General features: G+C 38.7%; 1 protein-coding gene across 2 annotated transcripts in view; it reads left to right on the top strand.

Annotated features, from left to right (window-relative positions):
* Positions 1-20,678, top strand: part of LOC126100230 (rab-like protein 3) — a 60,350-nt gene extending 39,672 nt beyond the window's left edge. The window contains exons 3-6 of one of the 2 annotated variants that reach the window (XM_049910807.1): positions 2,047-2,198; positions 2,277-2,390; positions 13,745-13,918; positions 20,540-20,678. In XM_049910807.1, the coding sequence (XP_049766764.1) occupies positions 2,047-2,198; positions 2,277-2,390; positions 13,745-13,915 (437 nt within the window). In that variant the 3' untranslated portion in view covers positions 13,916-13,918; positions 20,540-20,678. Of the gene's footprint in view, positions 1-2,046; positions 2,199-2,276; positions 2,391-12,437; positions 12,535-13,744; positions 13,919-20,539 lie in introns of those variants that run through there. The other variant, XM_049910808.1, reaches the window with a different exon arrangement.
* The last annotated feature ends 375 nt before the right edge of the window (positions 20,679-21,053 follow it).

The following is a 21,053-nucleotide window of genomic DNA, read 5'->3' as shown; positions in this document are numbered from 1 at the left end:
ACAGCATCGTTGCTAACACTGTAAGTTGTCCCTTATGTACTTAGAAGGCTGCTTTGAATAAAATGCACAAGAGTAAATCCTATTAGTTTGCTTTTAGTGTTTCACGAGTTGTTCGACTGTGGGCCTGCTTACTTAATGTCTTCTTGTCCCTGTTAGAATTCTTCTATGTAGCTCATGGCTTCTAACTTGCTGTTTTAACCAATGAAATTCAATATGAATTTCGGGATTGTTTTTGCCTTGCTACAGTAATGTCCCAAGTCTTTAAATACCTGTGATGCCACCTTATTTATTGTTACAAATAAACTAAGGAAAACTCTGTCAGTAGAACATAATTAGTCATATGTGAGAACTGGTCTAAACTCATAAATCAGGGCGATGATCATGGAGTCTGATCATAATACTTCCGGCACCACAAATATTAAACTTTAGTTCACTATATTTTTTACTTCCATGTCTATTAAGTTTAATATTTCCCAAGGCAAAATTAAAATGTTGAATCACTTTAGTAAATGAAAATAATTGCTTATAATTTATATGGATCCACATATAAAGGCTGAATGATGACTCTCCCAAGGGTAGTAATAGACTGTATCTGTTTCCTGCCTGCCAGCATAAGACCCTCTTTCATGATAGTTCAGTCATTTCTGCCAAGATTCATAATAGTGACCTAGTTCTTTTGTTAGCTTTTGTGGATTATTTTTTATTGAATGAAATTACAATTATAACAACATCAGTATGGGTGAAAACTTTAGTGGTGTTAAATTGATTTATTAACCAGTCAAAAATTAAATATTAATACTGGATGTTTTACATCTTGACGTTGAATCTGATACAGGTGTTCCTTTGTTATACTATTGTCCAAGGACAGTGCAGCCTACTAACAAAGCTTTCCCAAGCTCTGGGTCCAGATGACGTGACAATCTGTCACTTGTGGAGTGGGTAACCTCTCTCTCTACCAGGTCGCGTAGATACACCTTTGAATACAGTAACATTTGATATGACAGATCATTACCCGCAGTGTGACACAAACGTCGCACTAGCACAAGGTACTTTAGTCCAGACGTTACCAGTTCATGATTCTGGCTTCTGTTGGATCCTTGCTTGTTGTAGGTGAATACAAGATTCAATGTTATGTTGGGACATGTGTAAGAAAGAGTTAAATAATTCATCTACACTGTCACTATGTCTTCAGTGTCTTATAATGCAAGATAACACAATCCATCCTATATGAGAACCAGTATGAACATCGAGATTGTAACATTGCTAATGACTGTGCAATGCAAAACTTTTAATATATTATCTGTTTTTGATGGTGAACATGTTTGAGTGAGTGTTGGACATCAACATCTCTGAGTGAGTCAGTACTTCCTGATAGAAAACCAACATTAAATCCCCACAAATAGTAATTCATCAGTTAAGTCTGCGTAATCTATTAAAACTGTCTTAATCTGGATTATGAAGCTCATGTACTTCCTGCTGGTGTCCCGTAAACTGTCAGTGCTACAAGGTCATGAGTTTCTTCATTCACTGTTGTGGCACAACATTGAAAGAACTGTTTAACACTATGTTCATTACCCTGATTGGCCTGGGACTTAACTAAATATTTTGCACATATAACCAGCCCCGCACCCTTCCTTCTTATTGATTCTACAACAGTATGATACATTTTCCTGTATGTATATGAGAAGTTCATCCTTTTTATTACTGAGGCTTTTGATGTTTTCTTGGAAGATACTGTCAGTTTTTGGTTGCTGAATAGGTAAACAGCTTCTTGAAGGTAGACTGACACACATAAAACTAAACCTCTTTTAGTGTGAGCACATCACATGCTGTGGGCTCTTTTCGGCCTTTCTTGGACTCAAGGAATTCTTACTCTTGGAGCCTTTGTGAGCCTAATGTAGTATGTAGCTTTAGCAAGATTAAATCAGAAATAAACACAGATGAACAGTTACATGTTTTATTGCCACTAGATTCTGGACACTCCAATTGTGAATATTTATTTCTATGTACTAGACGTCACATTTGACATTTATACTCTTTTTACAGGTATTATTCTGGTACATGACCTCACAAATCGTAAATCTCAATTAAATCTTCACAAGTGGTTGGCTGAAGTTGTAAACCGTGAAGGAAATTGTAAAAATCGTCACGGAAATTTTGATGATTTTGATCCTGAACAGTTTGTTGGAGCAACACAGGTTTGTGAAAACATGTTTTTGTTTGTAGTTAAGCGTTAGTATGCATACTGTGCAATAGTAACATTTATTTGTTTCTAGGTTCCAATATTAGTTATTGGAACAAAGTTGGATCTGGCAGAGAAAGTTAGGTCTCATGCACACCGACGATCATCAGCAATAGCTGAAGAATGTGGAGCTGATGAAATTTTTTTGGTGAGATACAAATATTTTAATTTCAATCTCATCTGCTGCATTTCATCCTGTCTTTTTTTATTTTTTCTGCAATAATCTTTTTTTGTATTAATAACATGAGGTATAAGTTAATGTAGAGGAAGTGCATGAATAGTCTTTATTGCAGATTTCTTGTTTTCAGTTAAACACTGTGTAGCCTGTAAGTAGAATGTAGTACCATTGTTGATGAATATATCATTCAGATGATTGAGGTAAAACAGCAAGAAATATTGTTATTCCATGTATTTCACCGTGGTTAGACAATATGAAGTTCAGTTGATTGTACTACCCAGATAAATTGTGACATTCCATTGCTTCATTTTTCAAACCTCGACTGAACAACCTGCAAAGAACAGGCTATGAGAGCATGAGGCAACTTGCATACAAATCACAAATTGCTGGTTATCTCTACAGATGTGCAACCGTTCTGAAGAAAACTGCCCTTTTTAGAATATGGATTGGCAAGTATTTACAGAAGAATTAAAAAGGAAACAAAAATTGAAAATAACAAAAAAGACAGTTTACAAAGCCGTGTAGCCACCAATGTCTTAGTCTCAAAGAAACTTTTTCCAAAGGTAGATATAGATATATCGAAGCAAACGGTACCTCTCGTATGAGAAAGTGCATTTGTAACATAACTTATACTGCTGTCCTGTTATATACAATCCAAGGCAAGTACGTACAACACCATTCCTAAAGATCTAAATGTCTTGCAGCAGTAGTATTAAGACAGCTTTCACTTACACAAACTGCTCCACATTCCTCACAGAAATGAAAAAAACAAGGAAACTTAAAGTGGAGGTATCAAGAACAACTAGACCTTTAGCAGCTTACAGCCATTTACTGATGACTATATAATAAATATTAATATATGTGGAAAAGAAAAGTCATCTAGTCTACCTACCTCTATCAAAGGTGGAGATAAGAAGGAACTGAAGCTTCATAACACAGTGAAGATAAGTATGCACATATCTTCCAGAGGCAAATTGTAAACCATATGAGGAGCATCATTTCAACTTGCATGAATTGCACAGATCATAATTTTACAGCCAGCGAAAGAAAAGTTTTGCTTCCTAATCAAATGAAATTGCCAAAATTCTTGACATAAGGACCTAGGTATTTAGATTATGTTCCAGAATTAGTCGTGATTGAAATTGTTTCCTAGCGCATGAAGGTGCTATTTTAATTTTTAAATTGCACTTACTAGATTAGATTAGATTAAATTAGTACTTGAATACAACACTTCGTAATGATGTGGAACTTGTCAGGTTAATAAAAGGTGTCTATACAAGATATTACATTACACAAAATATTACATGACACTTAATCATTTTATTTTTATTTATTTATTTATTTTTTGGGTGGGGGGTGGGGAAATTACCCACTTACTATATCCAAAAATTCATCTAATGAGTAGAAGGAGTTGCCATTGAGAAATTCTTTTAATTTCCTTTTAAATGCTATATGGCTATCTGTCAGACTTTTGATGCTATTAGGTAAGTGACCAAAGGCTTTTGTGGCAGCATGATTTACCCCTTTCTGAGCCAAGGTTAGATTTAACCTTGAGTAGTGAAGATCATTCTTTCTTCTAGTGTTGTAGCCATTTACACTGCTACTACTTTAGAATTTGTTTGGATTGTTAATAACAAGTTTCATAAGTGAATATATATATTGTGAGGCTACAGTGAGATCCCTAGCTCTTTAAATAAGTGTCTGCAGGATGATCTTGGTTGAGCTCCAGTAATTGTTCTGATTACACACTTTTGTGCAATGAACACTCTTTTACTCAATGATGAGTTACCACAGAATATGATGCCATACGAAAGCAGAGAATGAAAATAGGCGTGGTAAGCTAACTTACTGAAATGTATATTGCCAGAATTTGCATTGACCCTAATAGCATAAGTAGCTGAACTCAAACGTATCGGCAGATCTTCAGTGTGTTTTTTCTGGTTCAACCCTCATCAACGCACACACCTAGAAATTTTGAATATTCTACCGATTTCTGATCGAAGTCTGTATTTATTAATGGTGTCATTCCAGTTACTGTGTGGAACTGTATATGCTGTGTTTTGTCAAAATGTAATAAGAGCCCATTTGCAGAGAACCACTTAATGATTTTCTGAAAAACGTTGTTTACAATTTCATCAGTTAATTCTTGTCTGTTGGGTGTGATAGCTATACTTGTATCATCGGCCAGCTTTGCATCTTCGTGAATATAGAATAGCAAGTCATTAATACATATTAAGAACAGCAGAGGACCCAACACTGAACCTTGCGGCACCCCTTTCTTGATTGTTCTCCAGTTTGAGAAATCACCAGTTTTTTTGCATATTATGTGCACTGCTTATTTCAACATTCTGCACTCTTCCAGTTAGGTATGATTTAAACCATTTGAGTGCTGTCCCATTCATACCACAGTACATGAGCTTATCTATAAGTATGTTTTGAACCAATTCACTGATCAAAATCTGTTTTGATCCAACCATGTTTTTACATAATATGATTTGAAACAATCTTTTCAATATTTTATTGTTGGACACAGCCCATCACATAACAAAATGAAGTTATGGACATGTTGTTGATGGTAGATTGATTTTTACAGTCTTGCATTTAGTCCTTCTTCCTCGTGCAAACAGTCATCGTCCTTATCAGTCTGCCTACCAGTTTCAGCTGATGTTGCACCAATGTTTAGTGCAAAACATAAAACTTCAACAAACTATCAACCCCATTCCAGTTTCTTAGTGTCACATAATACTCTTGTTTTATCAATTATGGGAAGTACAAGTAAATGGGCAATCCTGTGCCTCACTTGAGAAGGTTAGTGAATCGCTTTGAGGTGTCAGTGAACCAGTATGTCAGCTCCAGCTTTACTCTGGCGTGAGACTGCTCATGGTTCTTTATAATTGCTCTCTTCATTTCTTTAAGCCCATCTACTGTAATTTCTTAAATTCTTAGCAAGAATCATGTAATTCCCTACAAAACATTTTTCCCTAGAAATTTTACTGTTCCCACAACCTGATAAACCTGTCAGTGTTCCACAGATGTAATGATGTCTGAGCACTTATGAAGAGAGACTTTTGGACAATGCCAGAAATCCTGTTTGCGGGTAAAAATGAATGTCCCGTCATAGGAAAGAATACAATAATCATAGAAATGTTAACAGGTACTTTGTTTTGAAGCCAATAAACTAGAACATGGATAACATGCATGTTCTTGTTTTGCTGTCCGAAACTGTCTGCAAAGAGCATGATGCAGGTGATCGCATTATTAAAATATACGTCAGTTAGAAATGAGGTAATTGCAGATGACACCTCATTTGCCTCTCTTCCATCCTCAGTCACACCCCAAGGATAAAATTTTGGATTCTGGATTCTGACATGAATAACATACTCCATGTAAAAGAATATTTGGCATGAGTAGTATGCTTCACATTCGATAATTTAGGCAGTGTTTGTATCTGCTGCAAGTGAAAGCAAAATGACATTGTGTCAGCAGGACTTTCCCTCAAAAGTCTGTGTTTAGCATTTACATAAGCTTTATCTACTTCCAATTCATGTAGTAACCTGTTCTTTTTCGTGGTAATCTGAAAGCATAATAACTAAATCATCCATGGATGGTGTCCCAACCCCATCGTAAAACGTATGCATAGAATGTTCTGGAAAAATTATTTTTCACTTTCAGGTCCACAGAAACTTGCATTATACATGTCGAAGAGTCTGTGTATGTTGTATTCTGCTGGAAGATAAAGCGTATGACTTTTATTCCTGCTGTAATGTGATTTCCTTCCTGTGCTCATAACCAAAAAATGAATGCAGCCACCTTTTCTCTTTACTGTTTTATAGCCGTAAAGTAATGGGCAGAAAAAAGAATTTTACATATGTAACTGTCAAGGAGACCTATAGTAAGTAATCAGTAATACAGTATGTTATGACCTACATGATAGTGTTTCACTGTTGAAATAAAATACTGCATTAGCTGGAGGAAAGTGGCTGAGAGTGAGATTCTAAATGTTAGTAAAGCACATAATCTGCTGAATACAGTTTGAAATTTATCTTCACATGCTGACACCTGTAACATAGGACTTTAAATGTGGTTTTATCACACTAGTCTTAGTATGTTGCCTCTCATATGGTTCCATTTTATGTAGTCACAAGAAAGCAGCACTCAGCTTACTTACTGATTTGCCTTTCACAATAAAACAGGTATGGTATTTATTTGTAAGTTTTCGTGGTTGATTAGGCCGCATTTTCAAACTGCTAGTACAGTGAAATAAATTTTAATGTCTTTAGAGCGGCTAGCTCATCTGGGGTATTATTTCTGTAACTGGTGTAGTATCTCATAATTAATAAATCAGAGACTTGCTTAATAGGAGTTGCCAGTAATGGTACTTTCCAAAGAGTAATGTGTGCAAGTTTTAAAATCCTTGCCCCTTGTCTGCTTCTTTGCTGATTTATCATAAAAACTAGAAGGAATTATCCGCCATTATTCAACCTACTGTTGTCTTGTACATGGACTGGTATGGGGGTTGATTGATGTGTAATAGAGGCACATTGCAGATGTATTGTGGTATGACTTGAAATAATTTAGTATTATAGTCTTGTGAAGTTAAATCAAACATGACTTCAAAGTTATTACTGGACTGAATACTGTCAATAATATGTGCATTAAAGTTATTTTTTTCTTCTTCAGAAATTAGATTCTCATTTATACAGTTTGGTTTAAAGAACCTGCAATATATAGAGCGAAGTTTGATTAACTGATAATCATTAAACATTCACTGTTATTTCAATCTGTATTTATAAGTTCAATATGCTTTTCCAATGTTACATATTTTACATTCAATACATTAATGATAATTATATTATATAGGAAGTTGTTACATTATACTGAGCAGTAGGGATTAGATTTTTATGCAGTACAAAAGAGACCTCGCTGTGCCTTGTAAAATCTCTCTCTCTCTCTCCTCTCTTGAGAAACTTCTTTTTGCTTCATAAGAACTTTAAGCTATTTGTTTAACTATTGGAGCAATGTATCACTAAGTTCAGTAATTAACTGGTTAAAATTTTGAAGAATACAAATTTGCTTGTATCCTGACCCTTTTTTTACCATGTCAGCTTTCTTGGACAGATTTAAGTATGGTTGGTTAGTACACAATAAATTTCAAAAGTAAAATATCAGAGAGATAATGGCTATCAGAGGAAGTATTAGCTTTTTATTTTTGAATTTTTCAGCACATATGGAAGAATTCACATTGCCCCCCTTCCCCCTCCCTATGTGGGTTTGATGGTTAGAATAGACCCGAGGTATTCCTGCCTTTCATACGAGTGACTAAAAGGATTCTCCTACTTTTCAGCCAAATTATGTCATGGTCCCCTTCTAGGGTTTGATCTCCACCTTTCCATTTTCCACAGAAGTGCAGGCCATTTTACATCGTATGCGAAGACTTTCTGCACATATTTTTTGATGGATATGTGAGTACACCCATCACCCAGCATTTTGGGCAGGGATGTGTTATGGGTTGCATACTTTCAATCCATTTATGCTGTCATCTCTTGTACCCACAATAATAATGGATATTTTCGCATTCAATATCCAGTGCGGTAGCCAGTCCGTAGTGGGGGGGTTCATCATAAACCCTCTTGGTTGTAGCCCCCTGTCAACACAGGGAAACACAGGGATCGTGCTACTGATGCCTCAGCTGCAAACTTCCCAAGTATGCCAAGAAATAGATGCCAGTCTGCCTGGAGCTTCAGGACTCCTGTCAATGGCCATTGTGCCAGATGGCCTTTGCTCTAGCTGGGTGGTGCCCTAGTGGAGAGCCTCTGATCAGAGTGGGTGGCATCAGGGCAAATGATCCACAATGAAGCGGATGAAGTTGTCTGACGCTGGTGGTCGAACGGTCACTGCAGTCTCTAAGCGAGGAAAAGGCCAATACAATGCTGACAGACATGACTCAAAATCATTCCCTTCTTTGGCTGCACCGTGGGAGGAACACAGGGCTAAAGATCATTGAGAGACATATTCTCCTCAATACTTAGTTTGCGCAAGGTCTGATGGGGAATCCTTTTTAATGACACAGCCTCTGCTTTTTGTAGAGAACTTAGAGGACCAGTTCGGGGAAGTGGCGGGAATGTCCAAAATGTGGAACAGTTCAGCATTGATAAAAACAGCAGCCAATACCCAGTCTCGTTCATTGCTTGCCTGTGACAAGGTGGATGATGTCTCTGTTTCCTGACCCCCCCCCCCCCCCCCCAAATAGGAGTTTAACGTGGGCCAGGGGATTATATTCCATAGAGATCTCCTCTTACAGTCTGATGACGAGTTGCACGCCTGTCTATGGCAACGAGGTGTTCACTTTGTCAGGTGTGTGTATAGTGGGCCTAAGGACAACAGCATTGCTGCTGGTGTCTTCATGTGGGCATTAAAGGTGATTTGTTGCCTGAAAAGATCAAGGTGGTGGTATACAAGTGTGATGTTAAACCCTATGTCCCTCCCCTGTGTGGTGCTTCAAATGTTGGAAATTTGGGCCCATAGCCTCTCGTCGTAATGCCAACTCCACATGTCAGAACTGCGGATGTCTGTCACACACGAATGTTTCTTGTGGCCCTCCTCCCATTTGTACAAACTGCGAAGAGCACCATTCCCCCTGTTCAGTGGACTGCACCATTTATCTGACTTAGAGGAAGATAATGGAGTATATGACCCTGGACAGACTGACCTACCCAGATGTCAAAAAGAAGTACGACCGTCTTAACACAATATGGATGACTAAGCTACGGCTATGATGACGTTGCCCATTATGAAAACAGCATCCCTATCAGCAATGCTTCCTAAATTGGGCTATGACAGGATGTCAGGTGGAGTATGTATATATGTCCTTGATTCTGTATATAGTGAATCTGTGCCTCTACAGACAGCTTTGGAGGCTGTGACTGTCAGGTTAAGGACAACACAGGATCTTACTGTCTTCAATGTCTATCTTTCCTCTGTTGTTGAAGTACCTCAAAATGTATTGACTGCAGTGGTGTCTCCACTCCCCCCACCTTTCCTAGTTCCGGGCAATTTCAAACCCCATAACCCATCGTGGGGTAGAACCATGAGCACTGGCTGTGGCAGAGATGTTGAAAATCAACTGACAGAACTCAGTCTTTGTCTTTTAAATACTGGTGCTCCCACAGTGTGGCACATGGCACCTACTCGGTCATTGGTCTTTCAGTCCACAGCCCTGGCCTTCTACTGTCTATTCATTGGAGAGTTCATGAGGAACTGTTTGATAGTAAGCTCTTTCTGATCTTCCTGTCCCTACCCCATCATCACTCTTAACAAGGCTGAACCGGGTTGCTTTCATCTCTGCAGCTACAGTTGGATTTCCACTGCATGGCAGTATCCATGTGGTGATCCAAAACACATCTGCGACCATTATTAATGCTGCCAACTTGACAGTCCCTGTTCCTGAGGATCTCTCTGGCAGAGACAATGCCTTGGTGTCGCCAGAAATTGCTGAGGCCATTAGAGGCTGTAGGCGGGCTCTCCATTGTTATAAGCAACAGGATATGTTTCAACCATTGGATCCTGTACTTCTCTTTGTCAGGTTTGAACAAAGATGAGATGCCTTTATGGGTTCCAGACTCCTGCAGTTGTACCTAGGATTTCCACGAATGGAGCTATCTGTACTGATGCAGACGCAATTGCCAAATGATTTGCTGCTCATTATGCCCGAACTTAAGTGCCTGAGAATTATCACCTTGTCTTTCGCATCCTAAAACAGGCGGTGTAACAAACGTGCTTATCTTTTAATACGTGCCACCTTGAGTCATACAATACTCCATTCAGTGATTGGGAATTCTTTGGTGCCCTTGCCCGTTGCCCTGATACAGCTCCAGGACCAGACTGTAGTCACTACCAAATGCTTAAACATCTCTCAGTGGATTACCAGCTTCACCTCCTTGTCATCTTCAACCATACCTGGAGTGAGGGCACGATCCCGTTGTCGCAGTGCTGAAACCTGGTAAGAAGCCCTAGAATGGACAGATACTGCCGTATTAGCCTCACCAATGTTTTTTGTATGCTGCTTGAACACATGGTGAGCCAGCGGCTGTGTTGGCTCCTTGAGTCTCTGGGCCTTTTGGCTACGTCCAAGGGCGGTTTCTCCCAAGGCCGCTGCACCACTGATAATTTAGTACACCTAGAGTCTGCTATCTGTACAGTGTTTGCCCGACGTCAACACCTTATTGCTGTCTTTCTTGATTTTAAAAAGGCCTATGACATAACATGGAGACACCACGTTACGTGAGTTGGGTCTCCAAGGCACATTCTCAGTCTTCATACAGAATTTTTTATCACTCCATACCTTCCGGATTCAAGTCAGTTCTTTCCACAGTTAGCCCATATCGAAGAGAAGGGGGTCCCACAGGGCCCTGTATTGAGTATTCCTCGATTTTTAGTGACTGTTAATGGTCTAGCAGCAGTTGTGGGGTCTTCTGTATCAGCTTCTGTATATTCTGATGATTTTTTAGAATCACTTTTGCTCACCCACAACTTTCAGTTTTCAGCCACCAAGACTTGCATCATGCACTTCTCTCGTCATAATGCACTTCTGTCGTAATTGTACTGTCCACCCACCTCCAGAATTTACCTCAATGACCAACTGCTTAACATAGTGGAAACTTATCACTTTTTAGGTTTGGTCTTTGACGCCCGACTAACTTAGCTTCCCTAGATTTGTCAGTTTAAACAAAAGTTAACGCCCTTTGCTGCCTAAATAACACCAGCTGGGGTGCAGATTGCTCTACTCTTTTGCAGCTGTATAAAGTTCTAATACACTCCTGCCTTGATTATTGGAGTCTGGCTTACAGTTCGGCATCATCCTCAGCATTGCGGATACTGGACCCAATACACCACTTTGGGGTCCAGTTTGTGACAAAGGAGCTTTCTGAACTACTTGTGGAGGCTGGGGTCCCTCCATTGTGAATCAGGCCCTAACATCTGCTTGTTAATTGTGCCACACATGTCCATAGAGCATTATCGCCTCCTCTTCCCAACCAGGGTAATCCATCTCCCGCAAAGGCTTCTTGGCAAGTTCCATGGTTCAGAAATAATAGTCCACACTGATGTCTTGATGGTAGATGGTCATGTTAGTTTCACTTATGCTCATGCTGAATATATTGAACAGCACTCTCAGCCAGATACCTGCAGTGTTTTCACTGCAGGGTGCAGAGTTGGTAGCCATACTTTGAGCTCTTGAACATATCTGCTCCTGCACCGGTGAGTCCTTCCTCATCTGTAATGACTCCTTAAGCAGCCTACAAGCTCTCAACCATTGCTTCTCTCACCATCCTTTGGTAATGACTATCCAGGAGTCTGTTTATGCTTTTGAACACTATGGATGTTTAGTGGCCTTCATCTGGACCCCAGTACATATCGGAATTCCGGGAAATGAACTTACTGAGGAGCTGGCCAAACAGGCTACCAGTAAAATGACTCTGGAGATCAGCACACTGAATACTGATGTACAATCAGTTTTACACTGTAAAGTTTTTTGGATCTGGAATACCAAATGGCACACCCTAACTGCACCAAATAAATTACATGCTATAAAGGAGACAATGAATATGTGGAGATCATTCATGCGAGCCACTCGCAGGGACTCCCTTTTCCTTTGCTGGCTCTGCATTGGCCATACTTGGTTGAGTCACAATCATCTCCTCCATCATGAGGACCCAACACAGTGTCAAAGCGGTACTTGATTGATGGTAGTCCACATCTGGCTGCCTTGAGGTGGACTCTTAACCTTTCTGGCACACTTCCTATTGTGTTAGGTGACAGTGCCTTAACAGCTGATCTAGTTTTAAGTTTTATTCGAGAGAGGGGATTTTATCCCTGAATCTAAGGGTGGGCGCCTGGCCTCATCTCCCAGACCGTCATCCTACCTGCATTTTTTATTCTTCCTCATTTGTTCTGGTGCTGTTTGTTTGACTTGATGTTTATCTTTTCATTATCTGTGTTTCTCTTGCATTGTGTTTTTAGGCTGGAGATTGTAGTGTGTTGCAGAGTGGTTGTAGTGTGTTGCAGAGTGGGTGGCTCATCGTTTTTATTCTTCTGATTAGTCAGCCGAGGCCATCTTGTAAGTTGTTTCAACATCATCTACCTTTTTTCCTTTGAGTTAATGTTTTCAGTTTTGGCTTGCTACTGTCGTTTTCTTCTTCAGTGTGGTTACACACATAGTTTTAGGCATTTTGTTCCGACTGCAGATTTCAGCTGATAGGATTCTTTTGGGGTATGGTTTTAATCCAAGACTTAGGTGACTAAGGCAAAAGGAACTGGTAACCATGCAGTTTAGTCCCTCTAATCTACAAACCAACCAACCAACCATCCAACCAACCATTGCTGTAGCTAGTTTGCAAATGCTCAGTATAATATATCACTGCACAAAGGTGTGAGTCCCAGTATATATAATTATTTCTGGTGGCATGGTAAAATGCCATTGATTTGGTTTCTGTATGAAGCTGTTTTTTTTTTTTTTTTTTTTTTTTTTTTAAAAACCTTCTTTGCAATTAATATGTTCTTTTCTGCATAATGAGATGGTTCATGGACACAGCATGTTTGAGATCTAACTTTGAAAAAAATATCGGCTGTTATCAAGTAACTAGTAGCATGAGTGCAGACAGGAACACATCTTTTAAATTCAGGGAGACAATATAACATGAGGAAAGTGAGTAGCTATGTATAACATGAAATTGCTCTCTGGCTAGGAGGTACAGTGTAAATTGTTCATTCTTGCTTAATAATACAGCTGCAATATTTTTGCTAAACTGTGTATACATGACTATGTACTTTTTATGAAGGAATTTTGTTAATTTCGGTAGGAGAACGTCTGCAGTAAAGAGATGCAACCCTAGTTGAAAGAGAATACTATTATAAACTCTGCATAACGCTTTTTGATGAAGAGCAGTTCTCAAGGAATTTGTTCTAATTTTCTTTCTAAGTTGGTAGGTTGAAATAGTGGAGGACTTGGATATGCTTCACTTCAACCTTCTTTCCTTTCAACACCCCTCCTCCTCAATCGAACATCAGTAAAGAATGATTACACTGTCATTACCATCTCTCCTCATACTTTTATGGTTAAAGTTATAATTTACTGTGATGATTTTTATTCATTTACTTTGGCTTTCCACTCCGCAGACAGTTGTTTCCGTTGCTGTGAGTGTCTGCAAATTATTGACAGGATTTCTCTGTTTTTAAAGTGATTTTGTCTCAGTATTACAATATGTTACTTGTAACTGAATATTGTTAGACTTTTCTTAGGCATTAATGAGGGTTTTACTCTCTTGCAGGACTGCCTTCAAACAAGATCTCTCGCAGCTGGTTCCAGCTCAGCTGTGAAACTAAGTCGTTTCTTTGACAAAGTCATAGAACGGAGATACCATACTCAACGTGAATTTCCTGATCTCCGCAGGCCTGTTTTGCCAACATCTTTGAGCTCAAAATACTACATTTCAGATTAAGAAGTACGTAATTTTCTGATATATAACTCTTCTGAACATTATTTGAAGGAATTATAAGCTCAAATGTGCTTGGAAGGAGCAGAAATTGTTTCTTCAAGACTATTCTACTATTTGTCACTGAATAATTATTCATCTGAGTTTTGTATCTTTCTGCTTGTATTTCAGTTTTCAGAGATTGTGTAAATAAATAATTGCCCTTCGTTTTGGACCTTTGTAGAAACAACCAAAGTTTGTGTTATACCCATGGATTTAGCATTATTTCCCTATTTTATCAGTTACACCGAAGAAATGTCAGTTACACTGAAGAAATGTAACACACACACACACACACACACACACACACACACACACACACACACACACACACACACGTGTAGAACAGGAGGGAGGGGAGAATGTATGGATAGGTGGGTTGCCTATTGATGGATGGTAGACAGATACAGCTGACACTTACTGGATTTGTATATGACAGACCTCTGATTCCCAAACTTGGGCTCTTCAGCATTGTTAGTCTGATTCATAAACTTTGTATGTCTTTCGGTGACAACCTTCAAGTGGAATGGTGAAACATTGCGTGTTACAGAGAATGGAGGCTCTTTCCATAACTTCTCAGATTGCAAGAATATAGAAATCCACTTTTTACTTGTGGAGCATATTGAAATGGTGAATAACATATAGTTAGATGAAAAACAGGGTGTATACGACGTGGGACATCTGGGAAATCCGTGAATTTTTTCATCTGGAAGAAACCCAGGAATTTTTCAGAATTATGGGAATTTTTCATTGTTTTAGTTTTCAGTTAAATTTTTGTGATTTTGACTGGCAAGAACTGATACTCTAGCAAAGAATGTTACTGTATCCTGCTGCTGGAGAATAAATGCAGCAATAAAACAAATGAGAGAAAAAGAAAATAAAACTTTGGTTGCAAAGGAAATGCGTCATTTACAACAACAAAAGACCGTGTGTGCACAAGGGCCTGCAAACAGTAAAGATTATATAATACTTTGTAACAATAAACTGCTTTCTATGAGCGTGAAGTCACAGCTGTTTCCACTAGGTTTGTTTGACGAGTTGCCAGTGGGCTCATGTGCGTGCACAGTTGACTCGCGTATGGGCAGTACCTTTTCATGCTTTCGGCTACTTGAAGTGTGGCTGTTAGCTGTATCTGCAATAGCAGCAAGCAGACATATGCTAACGTGAGAAACTTTTCTCATGCCTCCTAGCTGCCAGATATGTGCATGCGCAGATTTGTCCGAGTTGAAGTGGGGAGGGGGAGTAGTCTCCACGTGACCCATGTTTGCATTAAGTGATTTTGCTATTTCCTCTTCGTATACAGGTCCCATGTCAAATGAAACAAAAGGGATTTCTATGGCTGGGAGATATCGAGTAAATTAAAATGAATTCACATAATTATGGAAGGCAAAAATATATTATTAGTTTGTTTTCCGATTTTATTTTATTTCCAAGCTTTTAGCAGTCAAGCATTAATTGCATTGTAGAACAATGAAGTTATTTTTGTAAGTTTGATAAAGAAATTTGGCTTTATTAATATTTTCCTCTGAGGCAATCAATTTATTTGAAACGAAGTGTTTCATTCCACAGTGATGGCTAGTTCCAATTGTTCACTGAATTGCACGTTTTCATCTTCTGCCATGTATGGCGTTATGCAATAATAAAGAACCAAACATGAGATAGTACAGTACTGGTACTCCAAGAAAATTTACATCCCAAAAACCACACTGAAAAGCTTGTATCAGGTGGGACCTACTTCAGTGTGAATCTGGACAAACCATTGTGCACTTCAAGCTGAATTATGCATTTTAGTATGGTTTACAAATTTCCAATGCACTTGGAGTATCCTCTGATGTCCTGTTTCTTTTATGGCATAATGTAAGATCTCTCAATGCTTTATACATATGAACATGTGAGCTTCCTACATCACTGCAGCTGTGCACGTGCAGTAATCCCTGTCTTCTGGTGCTCTCTGGCAACTGCTAAATTGAACATATTTCTAACAGTCTCGGGATAGTATTGCAATTGGTGGTTTGAAAAGTGTTACTTTCAAAGTAAATTTCCTTTTATGCAAGATGAATTATGTTATGTGTGAGAAATTGGAATGAATTTCTTTAATCACAGAATGTGTGATTCTCGTTTGAAACTGAACACTTTGAGGACCAGCCACTTAAATTTGAGTCCAGAAGACCAGGCATTTATCACATTATTTTAAATTTACTGGTGCATTTGTGTAATGTATGTTAAAGTATAACACATGCAAAAAAAGATCAATATTACATGTGAAAGCTTGGCTTCTCTTGTAGCTTATTAATCTTTGAGACCAATATTATATGTGAAAGCCTAGCTTTCCTTGTAGCTACACTATATATATTAACCTAAACCATTAACTTTTCCTCTTTGTGTGTTCGCGCTATGTAACAGTGATCTTGCTATTTGCTGACTACACTATGTCGTTGGCTGTTGAGATCATGTGGCATGAGATATGATTGGCTTATAACAGGTCATTGCAATCTCAATTTAAATGCTCCGGAAACTAAAATGCTGTGTCTGGTGCAATTCTAATTTATACTTTCGTAGTACGAAAATATGCAGCGAATGTGTTGCTGCACATCAAAGGTCTTCCCAAAACTTCTCTCCTTCTTCTTCTTCTTCTTCTTTTTTCTTATTTTTCATTAAAGGGCTTTCCAAAACTTCTCTCCCTCATTTTTTTATTTCCTTCTAAAGTGCCAGGAAGTTCTGCGTCACTGTATAAAACATTAACCGTATAATGGATTGATAATTTTTACACTCCTGAGGGAAAATCTGCGGAAAACCTACTGTCACTTAGTGTGGAAAAAGTGTATTTTCACCCAGGAAAAAGTATCTTTTTTAACTGGGATATCCAGGAAAAATTTGGGAATTTTTTTTCCTTGTCCTCATATACTCCCTGAAAAAGGGTTGGAGAAATACCTAGATTGAAGGCCATTATGAAGAAAACCACAGCACCTTTTTTTACCATTCAGTCCACATATATTGCCAATTACTTTGTGTTATGGTACATCCACACAAAGATATATCAAATCCTGTGAGATATTTTTATTAAAAAAAAACTGGAACTGTAGAGTTGAAGTTATTTGTGATTAATACAAATCAGTGACACTTTAAGTAGATGTATCTGTCATCTCCATTCAAATGTGGTATCTGTTTGGCAGTCATCCAACCTGGGACGAAAGTTAGCCTGTTGCATTGTCTGTTTCTATACTGTTTCAACAGGTGCTGTTGTCTTACAAGAAATCCCTTGAGTACGCCACAAGTTCAATCTTTAGTAATGCTCATTTGAAAGTGATGTGTTCACAGTTATGACAGAAAAAGTATTAGCTACTAGTGACTCACAACTCACATCAGGAAGGCGAGAGAAAATGAGTGTCCGGGAATTGCAGAGGTCAACTTTTTATGGGCTGTATGTCACAAAATTGATATTGTCGATCTTCAACAAATTTTCAAAACAAACCATTAACTTGCACCATGAACGCTAAATGAAAAATGGTGCACCACAGTGATCACAAAGGTTTGCACCATCGAGATTGAAGGTAAACTCCTTGGAGTTAAAAACTGTGCATTACGTTTGGCTAGGTATCCACTCTTAAAGAATGCATTTAGATTCATATTGGTATAATAGAGTGAGCTGATGGAATGTGGTGGCATACAACCGAATGCGAAACAGTCTGTTGTGGAGCTTATTGTGAAACTGCCTGCCCTTGAAGGTATAGCTGCAGATAGTGCGATAATACATTTTACAAGCTCGGAAAAACAAACACTCAGAGACTGAATTTGTCCATTGGTGCCAGGTGGTATGAATTGCAGTGTCACACACTTTTTGGGAGGTATAGTTTGCTGTAAAGGAGCATGATTTTTATATGCAGACCAGGAATCAAGCAAAAGAAAGTTATTTTGAGCAGCTGCTGGCCAGTAGCAGTGCTCATACCATAGCTGTAGTTTCCTTACGTCTACTTTCCCACTGTGTGATGTAAATATTCCATACTGCCTGTGCAAGGTCATGCACATTAGAAAGAATCATAGAGGGCAGAGCACCTCCAACTTCTTACAGCACAATAAAGAACTTTCTAGCCAATTTAGCATTCAGATTAAGAGTTAGCATACTTGTATATGAGTGTGTTATGGCATTGATATTATTTGATCTTGATACGGCTCTCTTGGTACCTATGGATCCTTTCACATGCATTTCCTCTTCAAATCCCTATTGGCTGGAGTTGAAAACAAATTCCTTACTGAATATTGGGCTAAGATTATTTATCTCATCTACAAACTATTGTGCCGATTCTGCAGATTGCTGTGCATTATCAAGTTGACACTTTGTAATTTCATTGTCTTATGTCTTCCAATTTTATAGCACTGTTTGAAGTTATGCAATCATCTACTGCTTCCCTCAAAATGATTGTAACCTGTGTTGTGTGCAATTTGATGTGCCTAACATTAGTAGGTCACTATCATGTTCATCCTGTAAATTATATCAAGCATCCTTGAAACACAAAAACCAGTTTTTGTAACAAGTGTGCCTTGTCCTACTTGAATATCCGCAGTTCTTCTTGCACACAACACGTTCATATTGCTAACGAGTTATTCAAAATCTGCTCCAAATTGTTTTTGTACTGTGCTGCAGATGATCTTCCATGCATGTGATTATGTTTAGTACCTGCTCCATGGACGATTGTCCTTTTCTATTTTCACAGGAGACTGGATTTGTGACTCCCTGTTTGACAAAGATGGCACGACATCTGTTTCAATAACACTTTCACTTGTTAAGGACACATCATCATCATTGTACTCCTCATGCACATTACCTGCACAGTCGAGCGTATATGACACTACACAGACCACTGATTCATCTTGCAGAAATGTTAATATTTCATCTGCTATTTCTTTCTCACTCTGTGAAATTCCTTGGGTTCCTTTCTGACAAAATGTCAACTTTGACAACGTTTATTGTAGATATAATGCGATTTTTGCTTTGTTTATTGTTGCCATTGCTCTCCTTTGCAACAACACCACTACCAGGGTAGGACTGGTGTGAGTTACTCGTTGGTTAAGCAGTTCAACTATGCTCTGTACCCTCATGCTGTGCTCATAGTTGGATATCTCTAGTCTGCACCCCCCCCCCCCCCCCTCCCCCCGCCTTCCCGTTACCATTGGCAGCCAATATTGTGGTTGCATTGTGATAATATGTGGGGCATTGAATGTGTAGACGTTATTGGCCTTGAAACTTCCTGACAGATTAAAGCTGTGTGCCGGACCGAGACTTGAACTCGGGACCTTTGCCTTTCGCGGGCAAGTGCTCTACCAACTGAGCTACCCCAGCATTACTCATACCCCATCCTCAGAGCTTTGTCATGTACCTGTGATACCTGTACCAGAGGTACCTAAGGTATTATCCTCTCCCATGGATCCTGTCTCCTCTGCAAAAAGTACAGGATCTGTCATTACTCATCCACTTTACTGCAAGTGGAATGTTAATGGTACATCGCAGGAGAGCTTCTGTAAAGTTTGGAAGGTAGGAGACGAGGTACTGGCAGAAGTAAAGCTGTGAGGACGGGGCATGAGTCGTGCTTGGGTAGCTCAGTTGGTAGAGCACTCGCCCACGAAGGCAAAGGTCCCGAGTTCAAGTCTCGGTCGGGCACACAGTTTTAATTTGTCAGGAAGTTTCATATCAGCGCACACTCCGCTGCAGAGTGAAAATTTCATTATGTTATTGGCCTTTTCCGAATTCGGGCTCAAGAGGATCCTTGTTAGACCAAGATGCCATAGTTTACAGGCACAATTCTTATAGCATAATTAATGTGGTTTAACAAAATTAACACTTATTTTCTGCAGGAAACTGATTTTTCCATATGACTGTGTCCACTTTTTCATTTTCAATGGCATTTGAAGTATCAGTTGTTATTTGTGATCTTATTTTTATTTGAGATTTGATATTGCTTACATGATAATATTACACCTAACTTTTAGGTATTGTGCCAACATTTTTTTTAATTTTTGCATGTTCTGATCTATAATTGTTGTCATTTGATAATGAACTCAGGCTTGATACAAGTTGTGACAAGAAAAGTTTATCATCTTGGGTTGATCTACCCTGTAGGGCTTCATTGAATCTTACTGGCAAGTTCCTTTGACTTAGCTTTCTCACATTTTGATGTGTGTACCTGTCTTGCTTGAAAAACTTGAAACACACTCCAAAATGAGTGGTTACTGCAGAATTATAAATTATCATTTGCAGTCAGAATATAGGTCAAGAAACTTAATGCCTCATTAGTTAATCATATCAGAAAGATCACACGACTCACCCTCTCTCTGAAACTAACTCAGGTTGGAGACATTCTCCAGTCTGAGATTGTTGACATCTTTGAACCTAGTATATATGATTTTTTATTTTTTCTAAAATTAAGTTGTCAGCTGTCTCCAATAAACTACATCTATGCTATAGATAAGGAAGGAACTTGTAATTGATGGAGGGTGTAATTTTTTTTCTTTGCTGTATGGTATTGCTTTTTTCTCACTTTAATTGCCACCTGTATTTTGTCTTAAGTAACAATTCTTTTTCTGCTTTATGTATAGGATTTTAACAATTAATCATGCTGGTTTTCTGCCCAACTTGTGGGAACATACTTGGAGTGGAAGAAGGGATTTCATATTGCATGCGTATGGCATGCAGTACTTGCCCATATGTATACACGATAACAAAGAGAACCTCTTCTCGCACCTATCCTAGACTCAAGGAGGTTGATGATGTGCTTGGAGGTGCTGCAGCATGGGAAAATGTTGACTCAACAGAAGAGCGGTGTCCAAGATGTGCACATCCTCGTGCTTATTTTATGCAGATTCAGACACGATCTGCAGATGAGCCTATGACAACGTTTTATAAATGCTGCAATCATCAGTGTGGTCACCGGTGGCGAGAGTAGTTGTTTGAGGAAAACAAATGTTTAGACAGTGTCTTTGAGTAGTACAAAGATTTTTTAATGGGTGTGAGGTGTTTAGTGTGTGTTTTACATGAATATTTTAATGCTTACGTATGAATGAGGATGTTCAAACTGAAATATTTCTGGAATTGATGCAGAAACGTAATAGC

This window comes from Schistocerca cancellata, chromosome 9, assembly GCF_023864275.1.
Source record: "Schistocerca cancellata isolate TAMUIC-IGC-003103 chromosome 9, iqSchCanc2.1, whole genome shotgun sequence".
Lineage (NCBI taxonomy): Eukaryota > Metazoa > Arthropoda > Insecta > Orthoptera > Acrididae > Schistocerca > Schistocerca cancellata.
This window is presented reverse-complemented; position numbering and strand designations above follow the sequence as displayed.